General features: G+C 62.1%; 1 protein-coding gene across 1 annotated transcript in view; it reads left to right on the top strand.

Annotated features, from left to right (window-relative positions):
• Positions 1–14392, top strand: part of ZC3H7B (zinc finger CCCH-type containing 7B) — a 26026-nt gene that overhangs the window by 6367 nt on the left and 5267 nt on the right. The window contains exons 5-16 of the mRNA XM_014543823.1: positions 661–765; positions 2266–2308; positions 2889–3082; positions 3372–3693; positions 4453–4511; positions 5239–5338; positions 6862–7023; positions 8317–8522; positions 9557–9657; positions 10564–10745; positions 11021–11106; positions 14219–14353. Coding sequence (XP_014399309.1) covers positions 661–765; positions 2266–2308; positions 2889–3082; positions 3372–3693; positions 4453–4511; positions 5239–5338; positions 6862–7023; positions 8317–8522; positions 9557–9657; positions 10564–10745; positions 11021–11106; positions 14219–14353 — 1695 coding nt within the window. The remainder of the gene's footprint in view (positions 1–660; positions 766–2265; positions 2309–2888; positions 3083–3371; positions 3694–4452; positions 4512–5238; positions 5339–6861; positions 7024–8316; positions 8523–9556; positions 9658–10563; positions 10746–11020; positions 11107–14218; positions 14354–14392) is intronic.

Here is a 14392-nt window from a genome sequence, read left to right as displayed (position 1 = left end):
AGACCGGAAGAGGGGGACCGGGCGCCGTTGGGAGAAGTAGGTGAGGGTGGCCAGAGCCAGGCCAGGACAGCGGGAGTGACAGCAGGTGATCGTCCCTCTCTATGGCTGAAAGCCCTGGAAGGACTTTCAGGATCTTTAGGGACAGGAAAGAGCAGCCAACGCTTCCAGCTCACCTGACACCAGCTGTTGGCGCCGCTCCCTCCCCTACCCTGGGCTTCAGCACCGGGGCCTTAGCTGACAGTGCGTCCTTCAGCCTTGCGTCCTCAAATAACCCCCGAGGGCGCATATGTGAAATGTTGGTGTCTGTGTGGTTCACTTGGCACCTCTGTGCGCCGGGAAGCTGCACGTAGGAAGGGTCCGGCTCGCGAGTCTTGCTGCGACCTTGAGCAAGTTACTTCTCTCTCCACCTGGAACGTGGGATAATGGTGCCCACCCCAGAGGTTCATGGGAGGATCAAAACGAGAGGATGAGATGGCACCTGGGGCCGTGCCTGGCACACAGTAGGAGTGTGTGCTTGGAAGTCCTCTCTCCAGGTCATGGTTGCAGAAAGGAGAAACCCAAATATGACCCAGAGAGAGTGTAGGTGACTCCCAGCAGACCCGGGGCAGGGAGCTTTGGCGGGACCGCAAACCCCGACCGCCAGGGTGATGGGACCCCGAGCACCTTTCCCGGATCTTCATCTCTTCCCCCCTCTCCAATCTCTGGCAGGAATTGGAAACCTTTTCTCTGCTCAGTAACGGCACTGCGGCTGGCGCGGCAGATCAGGTAGGGTGGTCAGGGCCCCTCGCCTCCCTCCCCTCCTCTAGGAGCAGCCTATCACGGTTCATCCATCACCAGAGCTTTGAACCCACTCTCTGAGGCGTCTGACCTCAGGCAGCAGGTGCCGGGGCATCAGACTGTAGGGCTGGGCTCAGTCTGTCCTCATCCCCCTGCTGAGCCGGGCACCTGCTCTGGGAAGAGGGGTGACTGCAGCCTGGGCCTGGGCCTGGGCCTGGGCCAGGCCTGTGAGGACAGCTCTGGGGTGCACGGCGTGGGGACAGGCGGTGCTGCTGCTGGTGGGAGTGGTCACTGCAGGGGACCATCAGGGATAGCCCATGGCCCCTTGAGAAAGGAAACCATGGGCGCAGGAGGGAGGGCATAAGGCAGTGGAAGGAAGGATGGTCAGGGCCAGCCACGCAGGCCTCATGTGGGTGTGGCAGGGCTCAGCACACGCCTGACTCCCCCACTGCTCACCACACACGGACTGCTTGGTGGGCTGTGAGGCTTTCTGCAAGATGAGGGACGGGCTGTAAGTACCGATGGAGCCTGCGTCCTGCCTCATTATCCATAAGGGAGACTGAGGCACAGAGTGGGCGGGGGATTTGGCCAGTGTCACCCAGCAAGGCAGCAGCAGGCCTCCCTCCGGGCGCTATAGCACTTCATCCACCCACTCAACACATCCCAGGGAACCCCTTCAAGCCCTGGGCGCCGCTGTGCCAGGGCTGCAGGAGGCATGGCCTTGCCCTTGGGGGCCTCGCAGGCGGCAGGGAGGCAAGCGTGATCTCACCTGGTTTGTAACCGTCACTCCTCATGGTGTGTAACCAGAAATTATCAGCCTCGCACATACTGGGTGTTCAAAAATAAAATGAATGAACGCATTAGTCTGTTCGGGCTGCTATAGCGAAGGGTAGCCTGGGTGGTTTATAAACAAGAGTTGCCTTCAGTGCTGGAGGCTGGGATGTGCAAGATCAGGGCGCTGGCAGATCCGACTGCAGGACCCAGGGGGCAGGGGAGGACCTGCCGGCCGAGGAAGGACGGTCACAGCCGGGGGGAGGGGGGGAGGAGCCATGCACGTCCACGGGACTGAATGTGGAGGCTGCGGTGAGAACCCGCTCACCAGGCCAGCTCTGAGCGCTTGGGCTTAACCTTTTACGTTACACGTTTATCAAACCCGTGAAGCCCTCCCTGTGGGTCGGGCATGTTCCAAGCTCGGTGCAAGTGTCAGGTGATTTCTCCTTACAAAGCCCCAGGAGCGGGTGACACAGAAGGAAACGGGCCAGAGAGGATGAGGCCTCGGCGGGTCCCACCGCCACTCAGCCGGGGGCGGGGACTGGGGCAGACACTGGTGATTCGGGGAGTGGCACTTCCGTGCCTTCCTGACCGTCCTGTCCCATCCCGTGGTTAATAGCAGCGGTGGTCCCTCGGGCCCAGGTGACACCCCGAGTGCTGGGCGCCGTGGCCTCCCAGCCCGGGTCTGCCTGACCCACTGTGTCCTTCCTCCCACAGGGAACTTCCAATGGACTGGGGTCCATAGATGACATCGAGACAGGTAGTGTCCCTCACTCAAGGGGGCGGGGTGGAGATGGGGCCCAGGGAAGGGCTCAGCCAGCCCCAGCCCTGCAGACAAGGGCTCCTGGGGACTCCCTGAAACATGAGAGCAAATAGTGGGTTCAGGAAGAGTCCCCACAGGGAGGGGAAAGCACCCCTCCAGCCTGGCGGGGGGCAGGGGCCACCTCACAGTGAGGGATGCTGGTCCCATGTTCTCCACTCCCGCCCCTCACCCGGAGTCCACCTCTGTCAAACCTCTGCCTTTGTTCTCACTGGCTTCCCGGGAGGTCCCTTTAAAAGTGCCCCTCAGAGAAGGCACCGCTTGCCCCAGGTTGGGATATTCAGACTCTGCGCCAGGCCCGTCAGGGACGTATTGTGGGGCTCCAGGACCCTCCCCCACTTCCTTGACTATGACTGAGCCTCGGCCACTGGGACAGGCCAGCGGGCAGGCAGGGTTAGGGTAGGAGCCGGGGCAAGGAGGGAAGGTGTTGGGTGAGGACTTCGGGGCCCTGGGACACGGCCCCCCCTCCCACCAAGCAGGACCTCCTGCAGCGACTGAGCCCCCCACCCCCACCCCACAGACTGCTACGTGGACCTGCGAGGCTCCCCGGCCCTCCTCCCCTCGACCCCCACGATGCCCCTGTTCCCCCATGTTCTGGACCTGCTGGCGCCCCTGGACAGCAGCAGCAGGGCGCTGCCCAGCACCGAGGGCCTGGACGACTTCTCCGACGGGGACGTCTTTGGTCCTGAGCTGGACACCCTTCTGGACTCACTGGTGAGCCCTGCTGTTCGCTCTGAACCCCCTCCTGCCTGGGACCCCGTCACAGTCATCCTCACGTCCCACGGAGGGGGGGTGGCCCCGTCTCCATGTCACAGGTGGGGAGACAGAGGCCTTGGGGGCAGAAAGGCGAAGCTGCAGTGTGTGTGGGGGGGGCGGGCGGTGAAGGTTCCTGGTTCCCCCAGGGGTCAGGCGGGGCTGAGGCCCGGGGGGCTGGCTTGTCCCAGTGCCGACTGTGCCAGGCCTGGACAGGCGAGCTCTCTGACCCCGGTTCTCCTCCTTGCAGTCCCTGGTCCAGAGCGGCCTGCCTGGCAGCGGTGTGCCCAGCGAGCTGCCCCAGCTGATACCCGTGTTCCCCGGCGGGACCCCGCTGCTGCCACCCGTGGTGGGGGGGTCCATCCCCGTCTCCAGCCCACTGCCCCCCGCCTCCTTTGGCCTCGTCATGGACCCCTCCAAGAAGCTGGCTGCCTCTGTGCTGGATGCCCTCGACCCCCCGGGCTCCACCTTGGACTCCCTGGACCTGCTGCCCTACTCAGAGACCCGCCTGGACGCCTTGGACAGCTTCGGGTCAACCCGGGGCTCCCTGGACAAGCCCAGCGCCTTCATGGGTGAGGCCTGGGTGGCAGGCACCCCTCACCCCCCCGACAGTTTGCAAGGGTCCTGTCACCCTACAGCTCTCGGCTCAGTGTCGGGCTGGTATCTTGTTCAAAATCGAACACCAGAGCTGGGATCGGCTAGGACTCCAGACCTGTGGTCTGGTGCTCTCTGTCCAGCCTCCCAGGGACTGGGGTCGCTAGGCCGGTGGGTTCAAGGCCATGGGCTCCTTCAGTACCACACAGCTGGGTGCCAGGAACCCAGACAGGCAACCGGCTCACATGGGCCCTTCCAGGCAGGGCTTTCCCCAGACGTGGCCCAGAGAGCTCGCGGCTGAGGGGAACTCACAGGACTGCAGGAGCCCCGAGGGGCTTCCTGGGGGAGGTGATGGTGCCTCCTGCAGGAGGCATCTGCCAGCGGGGGGAGCAGTTGACACAGGCCCGCATGACGGAGGGAGGTCTCCCAAGGCAGAGGAGCAGAGTAGGAGGGCTGGCAGGATGGGGGCCTTGAAGACCGAGCTAGTCTCGGAGGACCTGCGGCCGAGCTGCGGCTGTCTCCTGGGGCCCGAGGGGGTGCGGGGGGTGTGGGGACTTGCTCAGCTGGGATGCTTCCCTGTCCCCCGGGGGTGGAGTGAGGGAATCAGCATGAATAGGAGAAGGTGTGTAGCTGGGAGGCTTCTCTGGGTTCGAAATATGGAGAAGAGTCCTCGGAGGGCCCCCCACCCCCTTCCGGGCGGGGCCGTGACCCCCTGTGTCTTCCTTCTCCTTGCCCAGAGGACCCCAGCTCACAGGACCATCGTCCCCCCAGCGGCACTCAGAAGCCAGCCCCCTCGGTGAGTGACGTGGTGAGCATGCGTGACCAGGCACCCCATGCCCCCGGGGGTGCAAGGCGAGTGGCTGTGGGCTCCGGAGTGGGGGTGAGCCCTCTGCCTGGGACAAGGGGCTGCACCCCCCGGGAGGGGCCCGGGAGCAGATGGTCTCTCGGCCCTTCCCAACTGAGCCGCGTGCTGGGAGGGCGAGCAAAGGGCCGGGGGCTGGCAGAAGAGGACACGGAGGCTCGGGGGGGCTGAGTAACTTCTCCGGCGTTAGTCACATCCCTGGTGTCGGGGCTCAGCCAGGCTCTGAGGGTGGGCGCGCACCTGACCAGGAGTTAGGCAGCCTGGCCTCCTGCCTCAGCTGGACAGTAGCTGCGTGGCCCCAGGGAAGTCCCTGACCTCCCCTCGTCCTGTGGGGCCTGGGAAATGGAGGCCGGGCGTGCACAGCCCCACGGGCCCACTCCTCTTGCTCTGCTTCATGCTGGGCTGGTTCCCAAGGGGAGGCTCTAGGGCGAGATCATGTTACCCCTGAGGCTTCTCCAGTCCTATGTTCTGGATTCTTGGATCAGATAAGGAGCTCCCTGGCCAGGAGGGCAGAGGAAGAGGGAGGGTCCTGGGCTACAGTTCTGCCCTTGGATGGGGCGGAAGAGTCGTAGAGTCCCCCCCGCCTTCTGGTGCCCAGGCTGGCCCTGGTGGCTCCAGCCCTCACCCAGGGCCCAAGATGCTCAACTTCCTCTTGTCACAGCCAGAGCCCTCCATGCCCAACACCGCCTTGCTCATCAAGAACCCCTTGGCTGCCACCCACGAGTTCAAGCAGGCCTGCCAGCTCTGCTACCCCAAAACAGGTAACGTGCACCCTCACCTCTGCCCCTCTGCCCCGAGATGCTGGGGATCTCCGGAGCGTGGACACCCAGAATGACAGGTCCTCGTGTGCCAGTCAGAGATGAGGCGGGAACAGGAGCACACAGGGAGACGGTGTGGGGGTGGGGCTTGCACAAGTGCTGGGGAGGCTGGAGGGCAGGGAGGGCGCTGCCGGTGCATCTCGAGCCCTGCAGCCCAGAGGCTGGGACCCGGCTGCCGAGTGCAGAGCCGCCTCCCACGGGGTGACTGCAAACCTTGCCCAGCACCCAGGGGGCAAAGGAGTTTGGGGAGGACACTAGCTGTGTGGCCCCAGGGGAGACCCTAGACCCCAAATCCAAGGGAGGTGGTGGAAGTCGTTCAGAGAGGCCCAGGATCGGGAGATAATTTTCAGTTCACCCAGCGTCTCAGGAGTCTAGAACAGGGGTGGGCAAACTTTTTGACTCGAGGGCCACAATGGGTTCTTAAACTGGACCGGAGGGCCGGAACAAAAGCATGGATGGAGTGTTTGTGTGAACTAATATAAATTCAAAGTAAACATCATTACATAAAAGGGTACGGTCTCTTTTTTTTAGTTTTATTCATTTCAAATGGGCCGGATCCAGCCCGTGGGCTGTAGTTTGCCCACGGCTGGTCTAGACTCTCAGGCTCAGGGTTTCATCTGCCAGAAGCCCATGGCCCCGAACTTCTAGACGATATAGGGTCCCAGGTTAGAAATCTCAGTAGTCTACATCCTCCCTCTCAGGTGTTGGAGTTGGCAGGGCCTTAGGGGTCATCCGGTTACTGTCATCCACCGGCTGCAAGACCTCCCTGGCCCACCCCCCAATGCATGTCGCCCCTGCCTGAGCCAGCCCACAGCGCTCCGTGGGCCTGTGGGGACGAGAGCAGATGCCATCTTGGCGGATGGCTGTGCCCATGAGGAAGTTCTTCCTTGGCTGCCTCCCTGGCCCCCACGCCCGCTGCCCCTGCCCCGAGGAAGCCGACAGGCCCGGGAGCCGGTGCACACCTGGTGCCGGCAGCCAGATCACAGGGGGCCCCCACAGGGGCCGTTTCCCGTTGGTCTCTTTAAGGAGATCACCCCACTCCACTGTCCGGGGACAGGGGGCCCTTGGCCAGCAGATTTTAAAGGACCAGGAAGAGAAAGCAGCAGGGGAGGGAGGATGAATCCGGGCGATGCCATTCAGACAGGAAAAGAAGGGGGGGGCGTGTGTGGAGGTCTGCTCTCTGCTGGGCACTGTCTTCATAATTTATTTAGGGAAACACAGAAACGCTCAGGATCACTAGAGGGCCAGGGGGAGGGGGCCGGGGTGCTGAGAAGGGGCTCCTTGAAGGACTTCCCCCGACCCAGGCCCCAGAGAGCATATGGCATGGGTGGGGGTGGCGGAGGCCCAGGTGAAGGAGGTAGGTTTGTAGACAGGGGGCCGATTCCCTCTGCTTGGGCCCGTCAGCCATCAGCCTTTCGGTTCTGCTCCCGTCACGTCCCTACATCCCTATCCCCCTGCACCCACAGGCCCCCGGGCAGGCGACTACACCTACCGCGAGGGCCTGGAGCACAAGTGCAAGCGGGACCTCCTGCTCGGCCGGCTCCGGAGCTCCGAGGACCAGACCTGGAAGCGGATCCGGCCCCGGCCCACCAAGACCAGCTTCGTGGGCTCCTACTACCTGTGCAAAGGTGGGTGGCCCGCGACAGGGCGGCTTCGCACGCCCGGCTGCTGCTCTGCTCCTCACAGGAGGCAGGTGGGCAGAGCAGGTGTGGCCCATCGAGGATGAATCCCACATCCAGAGAGCGTCTCCCACCCGGACCAGCTCTGCAGACGGGCGGGGACATTCGGGAGTTCCGTTCGAGCTGGTGGCCGCGCTCTCGAGTGAGCGGGCCGCACAGTTGGTGGAGAGCTAGCCTGCTACTGCGGCAGGGCCCACGGCTGTGGGAAGGTGCGGAAAGCATCCGTGTACAGCACTGAGGACTGGCACATAGTAAGGCTCGATAAATGTTAGCTTTTATTTATTTTTTATTTGTAAAATGGGCCGGATCCAGCTCACTCGAGGATATTTTTCCATTGGTCTTTTATAGAGCAGTGGTTCTCAACCTTCTGGCCCTTTAAATACAGTTCCTCATGTTGTGACCCAACCATAAAATTATTTTCGTTGCTACTTCATAACTGTAATGTTGCTACTGTTATGAATCGTCATGTAAATATCTGATATGCAGGATGGTCTTAGGCGACCCCTGTGAAAGGGTCGTTCGACCGCCAAAGGGGTCGCGACCCATAGGTTGAGAACCGCTGTTTTAGAGAGAGTGGGAGAGGGAAAGACAGAGAGAAACATTGATGTGAGAGAAACACATTGATGGGTTGCCTCCTGCACATGCCCTGACCAGGGCCCGGGCTGGGGAGGAGCCTGCAACCAAGGTACGTGCCCTTGATTGGAATCGAACACGGGACCCTTTGGTCCACAGGCCGACGCTCTATCCACTGAGCCAGACCGGCCAGGACAATAAATGTTAGCTTTTAAAAAGTATTCTGTTGCCATTGCCCTCATGCCTGGCTCATGTCAACTTGGTTGAAATTTAATAGACGGTTATATACCTTATATGCTTCTATTCCTCACCCAAGCGTCTTAGTGCGTCTACATAGCGATATACGACAGTCACAATATTGTTAAGTGCTTTCTATTGCCACCTTTTTGTACCCACCGTCCCGCCTCCTCAGACTCTGGGTGGAGCCTGATGATAGCCATGTTTTGCAGATGAAGATGTGACTCCCCACCCCCACCCACCCGGGGGGAGAGCAAAGAGGAGGCCGCCCTCCCCGGTCCTCGTGGCGGGCAGGGCACCGCCCACGTGTCGGAGATGAGCCCAGGGCCCGCCGGGGGGTTGCTGGCACCCCCGGGCCGCAGCGGCGGTCCTGGGGGCGCTGGGGGCCGCCTTCCCGCCTGGCAGAACGTGTGTCCTGTTGCCTCTTTGCAGACATGATTAACAAGCAGGACTGTAAGTACGGGGATAACTGCACCTTCGCCTACCATCAGGAGGAGATCGACGTGTGGACCGAGGAGCGCAAGGGCACCCTCAACCGCGACCTGCTCTTCGACCCGCTGGGGGGCGTCAAGCGCGGCAGCCTCACCATCGCCAAGCTCCTTAAGGAGCACCAGGGCATCTTCACGTTCCTCTGCGAGGTACCTGCCCGCCCGCCCCACCCCCACCTCCACAGGCGGTGGCACAGGCAGGGCTGGGGAGGGCTCCCTGGCGCATTCCACTGGAATGGCAGCCCTGGAACAGGTGGTGTTGGAGGCCTGACCCTAGAGTCCGTAGGTCCTTGGACTGTTAGAAAGTTAGGCTCAGAGGCTCGGTCACGCTAGAGCCCCGATCCTGCCCAGCCCCTCACCGAGGGCAGCGGACACTGAGGCAGAAGAGAAATGACCACACCTGCTCTTCCCTCCGGCCGGCCGTCGTGGGCCAGGCGGGGGCCAGGTGCTTTAGGTGCTCATTCCACCCCCTCCCCGCCTTGTCCGGTTGCGCTGACTTCAATGCCCGCTGCACCGCCCTGCCTACTTCTCTGCGTGTGTCCCGCCTGTATCCTCTCCCGGGAGCATCCTCAGACCCTCAGGCCCAGCTGCGATCCAGCCGGCCCCACCGGCTGCCACAGAAGGCCCACTGCGCCCTGCCTCCCCACCAGCCGTAGCCTGTGAGGGTCCAGATCTGGGGAGGGAGAGCTCTGGTCCCGGATGCTGGCAGGGTTTGGTGCAGCAGCCCCACCCCGATCCATCACACAGCCAGCCCTCCCTCCGACTCGAGCAGGCAGGCAGCCGCGGAGAGCAGGCCGCCTGGGGTCAGCTCCCCGTCGGACGCTGCATGTACTTTACAGAGCACTGCGGTTCGGTTCTGTCCTTTCTGAGCTTCACAGGGAACCTGTGGGACAGCCCCTGTGTGGTTATCCCCACTTTACAGTTAAGGAAACTGAGGCTGAGGCACGGAGTAACCCCTGCCCTCGGCCTGGCATGGTGAATCCCCACCCAATGCAGGGTGGGGTCAGAGAGCCCGGCCCAGGGTACCTGTGAGCAAGAGCCAGAGAGGCAGGGACTGCAGACCCTGGCCCTCCCTTCCTCCCTTCCCCGACTCAGGCACTCAGAACAGGGCTTGCGGGGACCCGTCTGTCCACCCCCCACCCTGGGTGGTCATGCGGGTTCCAGCCCAGGCCCTCCCCGGGCAGATCTGCTTTGACAGTAAACCCCGGATCATCAGCAAAGGCACGAAGGACTCTCCCTCCGTCTGCTCCAACCTGGCTGCCAAGCACAGCTTTTATAACAACAAGTGAGTGTCACCCACAGCCCAGCCCGGGGAGGGGGGCGCATGGAGAGGCTCCATGGGGCGGCTCAGATGCCTGGGGAGCAGCTGAGGTCAGAGGGTGGACGGAGGGCGTCAAGGCGAGGGGCAGAATTTGGGACTCAGAGCCAGCACCCACCTGGAAGGGACAGACAGACAGACCACCTTGATGGAGCAGCTCTATTCCAAGCCTCCTTTTGGGTATCAGTGACCCCCTAGTCCTGTGAGGGCAGAGATGCTGTCTGTGTTGTACAGATGACCCTCTGACTCCTGTCTGGTGCCCCCACTCTCATGACATCAACAAGGGCAGAGTGGGAGGGGCTGGGTGAGCCAGGCACCCACGTTCGCTCCCTCTGACTCCCTTGGCTCTGCCCCATCGGGGACGATGGAGCCCAGGCCCTGGATTCCCAGCTGGTCAGGGAGTGGCCTGTCCTGTGTCCTCTGGCCACCCTGACCCTTGGGTCCTCATCGTATAGTCGATGATTCCGAGTCTCCTAAGGTTGCTGGGAGGGTGATTAACGTCGCTGGCCCGAAGGAGCTGCCTTATTATTCCTCTGGGGGCAGGACCAGTTCTGGAGCATCGGGCTGGGCAACCCGAGGGAAGTGCCCCTTCTCCACCCGTGGGCACTCCCTTCTCCCAGCCCCGTTGCAGGTGGGAGCTGTTGTCCTGCTCCTGCTGGCAGCTCTGCCCTTGAGCTTGTCCCAGACTGAGGGGGGCGGGGCACACAGCTGGACTCTAACTAGGGCTGCCAGAGTGAGGGACCCCCACCTGCCGCCTCCTGTGCCATCGCTTGTAGATGTGGTCAGCAGGGCAGGAGGCACCCAGGGAGGAGCCCCTCCCTCAGGCCCAGCAGGAAGGGGGCTGCAGCCTGCATTTCCCCCACCCGCCCCCAGGTGCCTGGTGCACATCGTCCGCTCCACCTCCCTCAAGTACTCCAAGATCCGCCAGTTCCAGGAGCACTTCCAGTTCGACGTGTGCCGCCACGAGGTGCGCTACGGCTGCCTGCGGGAGGACAGCTGCCACTTCGCCCACAGCTTCATCGAGCTCAAAGTCTGGCTGCTGCAGCAGTACTCAGGTGGGGCTGGGCGGGGCAGGCTCCTGTGAGGGGGCTGCCTCCTGGGGGGCTGCCTGGGGAGCGGGGGACAGGAAGCCGGTGCTTCCTAAACATCACAGAGGCTCTGCTCCCAGGCAGCGGCCTGGCTTGGAGGATCCAGGTTTGTCCCTCTCCGGGCACTGCCAGGGGGGCGGGCGGAGGCAGGTGGAGCCTGGGTGGCACCAGCACCTCTCAGATCGCTGCCTCTCCTGGCTGAGCTCCTTCAAGGACACCAGGTCCGCTCTCACCCTCCCCAGGCATGACCCACGAAGACATCGTCCAGGAATCCAAGAAATACTGGCAGCAGATGGAGGCCCACGCGGGGAAGGCCAGCAGCAGCTTGGTAAGGCCCTGGCCTTGGGATGCACATCATTTCAGATTTACCAGAAAATTCTAAGAATCGTACGTAGAATATGTGTAAACCCTTTTCTGGATTCCCCAGGTGTTAACATTTTACCACATCCCACGCTTGGTCCCGTGTGTGTGTGTGTGTGTGTGTGTGTGTGTGTACCTACACATAAATACATTTATATACAGAAGGCACACACTGTTTTCTGAACTATTTGAGAATAAGTTGCAGACATGATGCCCCATTTCCCCTAAATACGTCAGTGTGTGTTTTCTAAAAACACAGGCGCTCTCTTCCATAATAACCACAGGACAGCTACCAGCACCACAGTTAACATCGGTGCCCCTGTGCAGAGTCTGGCACGCTGCGTTCAGGGTTTGCGAGCCATTCCCAAATCCCGAGTCCCACACAGCATTCCCGCTGTGTCTCTTTAGTGTCCTTTAACCCAGAGCAACCCCTCAGTCTCTCTGTCTTTCATGACCTTGACATTTGTGAAGAGCCGGTTGCTTTGTAAAAGGCCCGTCCGCCCGGGATTGTCCGATGGTTCCTCAAACCCCAGGGTGATGTTATGTTCTTCTCGGGTCACTCAGCGGGAGGCACGTCGTCCGACTTGTCCTCTTACTGGTGATGACTTGACATAAGGTGCCTCCGCTGTGCAGGTTTCTCTGCTGTGAGGTTGTACTTTCCCCCTTTGTCGTTAATAACTGTCTTCCGGGAGGTACTTGAAACCATGTCAATATCCTGGTGCCCCTCACACTTTCACCCCCTGATTGTATCGCCTCCCCTCCCTCTCGATCCTCACCGGGGTCCTAAAGATGGCACTGCGGCATCATGGCTTCTGCAGACGCGGGCACGGGGGCGCAGGGCATTCTCGGACCTGCCCAGGGCACACTTAGTGGAGTAAATCCCAGCTTCTCTGACCTCTGGTCTGGAGCCCGCTCTGCTCCCTCCCACCCTGCACCATGCCCTTCACCCCTGAGGGCTCCTCATCCATAAAATGGGGACCATACTCCTGCCTGCCATCTCCCAGGGTAGGGTTGAGGCTCACAGGAGCCGATCACGCTGCAGTTCGCTGAGTCCCTCTGTGCCATCCCCATCCTCACCCCTGCCCCAGGAGGCAGGGATCCTTGTAACTTAGGTGACAGCGGGGAGAGAAGGGATGGCCTCAGGGCGCAGGAGATGGTGACTGTGATATGACGCCCCTGTGCCATCCACACAGGAGGGACGACCCCCTCCCTCTGCCAGGCCCACCTGAGGCCAGCCTGCGTGTGGCAGGGAGCAGGGCAGGCTGGTCGGTCAACAGAGCTGCCCAGCCCCCTCGGCCCTTCCCTCTCTCTTCTTAGCCCCCTTGTTGCTGGTCCTTTTTCTTTCTCTCCCCTATTCCTGGTTGCTCCCTTCCTCTGTCCCTCTCCCATGGGTTTAGTTTTGCTCTTGGCTGGGCTAAGCCTGGACCTGTAGCATCACCTTTTAGAGAGAATATTGTCCTTGCCACCACCTGGCTTTCTGACCCCCTTCATCCCACCCAGGGCGGCTGCCAGGGTCCCCAGGAATGGGGGCAGGCCTGGCTGCTCAAGGTACCACGACAGCTTTCCACCCCCTCCTGCTGCCAGGCGCCCCCTCCCCACCAAGATGCCTCTCTCGGGCCTGGCTCCGGAACAGGGCTTCTGGCCAGGCCCGGTCATGTGGGCATGGGCGTCTTGTTTGTTTGCCATCATGGGTGGGGCCAGTGGCACTGTGGGACCGAGAGCGAGATGCCGGGGTATCTGGCCAGGGCCTGTGGCACAGCTGGGCCATCCCGCAAAGAAGCGCGAGCACCTCCTCTCGCCAGGCCCCTGTCCTCGGGCCGCCTACCTGTGGGTGGGTCAGTGGCCTGGCTGAGCCTCGAGGGGAATGACCCCCCTCCCCCCAGGCTGCAGCGAGGGGGGAGGTGGCCGTTGTGAAAGTGAACGGGAGTGGCAGTTCACTCGCCAGCGGCTGAGCCACAGCGCCCCTCCAGGCCCCACTCCCTCCCCGTGGAAAGGTGAGAACCCAGCGGGACACCGAGAGGTCAGTGCTGCCTCGGATAAATGTCCTGTCGCTCTAGCGTAGGCCGGGCCCAGTGATAAAGCTGTGGTTTATGCCATCATCAGACGATGTGTGTGATCCTGGGGCGGAGCCAGGGCTCAGTCAGCACCCAACAAGGACAGAACCCCTTCCTGCCCCAGGGCAGCCCCTGGGCTGGGCAGTGCCAGGGACAAGTGCACCCGTGGCCGGGGACTCGAACCTGCAGCCTAGAGGAGAGAGTGCTGCCTGGAGGGGTGGCCCCGTATCAGATTCCAGGGAGGCTGGGAGGCTCTAGCTGACGGAGGGACAGCGAGGTTGCAGGGAGGGAGGCTGAGTGGGCATCTTCTCACCGCCTGCCCCACCCTGACCCAGGGATGCTCAAGAGCAGGAGCTCCTGCCTGCAAGGGAAAGGCTGGGGCAGAGGACGGGGCATGAACGCGTGGGATTTAGAGAGTCCAGGGCTGCCCAGTGGTCTGTCCCACCGCCCATCGCAGGCCCCTCCATCCCTACCCGCTGCAGGGGGCTGTCCACCTCCTGGGCCCTGCTCTCCAGCAGGCCTGGCCCTGTAACTGGATGAGTCCATCAACATGGGGTAGCTTGGTGCTGTGGGAGCTCAGAGGGTGGGCAGCTGCCACGTAGGAGAGCTCTAGGAAGGCTTCCTGAAGGAGGTGCTTGAGCTGAGTCTTGAAAGTTTCTAGACCAAACCCATGAAGAACGGAGAAAGGGCATTGCAGGAAGAGGGAACAGCATGTGCAAAGGCAGGGAGGTATGAGGTCGCATGCTGTGCCCAGAGAAATGCCAGCAGCCCCGCAGACCAGGCCGATGTGGACTAGCCAGCTAAGGCAGAGAGCACTGGATCAGGAGTCAGGATTCCCATTCCAGGCCTCGCTCCCACATGGAGCGGCTACGGGCCTGGAGCTGGGGGTCACTTCCTACCAGTAAGTGGTGATGGACCTGCCCATTCTAAGGCTCCGGGCAGTCCTAATGCCCCTGGAGGGCCTTCCTGATGGACCTCAGGCCTTAGTCCTGGTGCCTGTGGCTTCACCAGCCCCTCTGCGCACAGGGTGCCCCGCGGACACATGGGCCCAGCACCTTTGACCTGCAGATGAAGTTCGTGTGTGGCCAGTGCTGGAGGAACGGGCAGGTGGTGGAGCCTGACAAAGACCTCAAGTACTGCAGTGCCAAGGCCCGGCACTGGTGAGTGGGCGCGGGCTGGGCGGGGGCACGGGCACTGGTG

This window comes from Myotis brandtii, unplaced genomic scaffold (genome assembly GCF_000412655.1).
Source record: "Myotis brandtii unplaced genomic scaffold, ASM41265v1 scaffold339, whole genome shotgun sequence".
Taxonomy (NCBI): Eukaryota; Metazoa; Chordata; class Mammalia; order Chiroptera; family Vespertilionidae; genus Myotis; species Myotis brandtii.
Note: the sequence above shows the minus strand (reverse complement) of the source record. Positions and strands in the feature narration are given on the sequence as shown.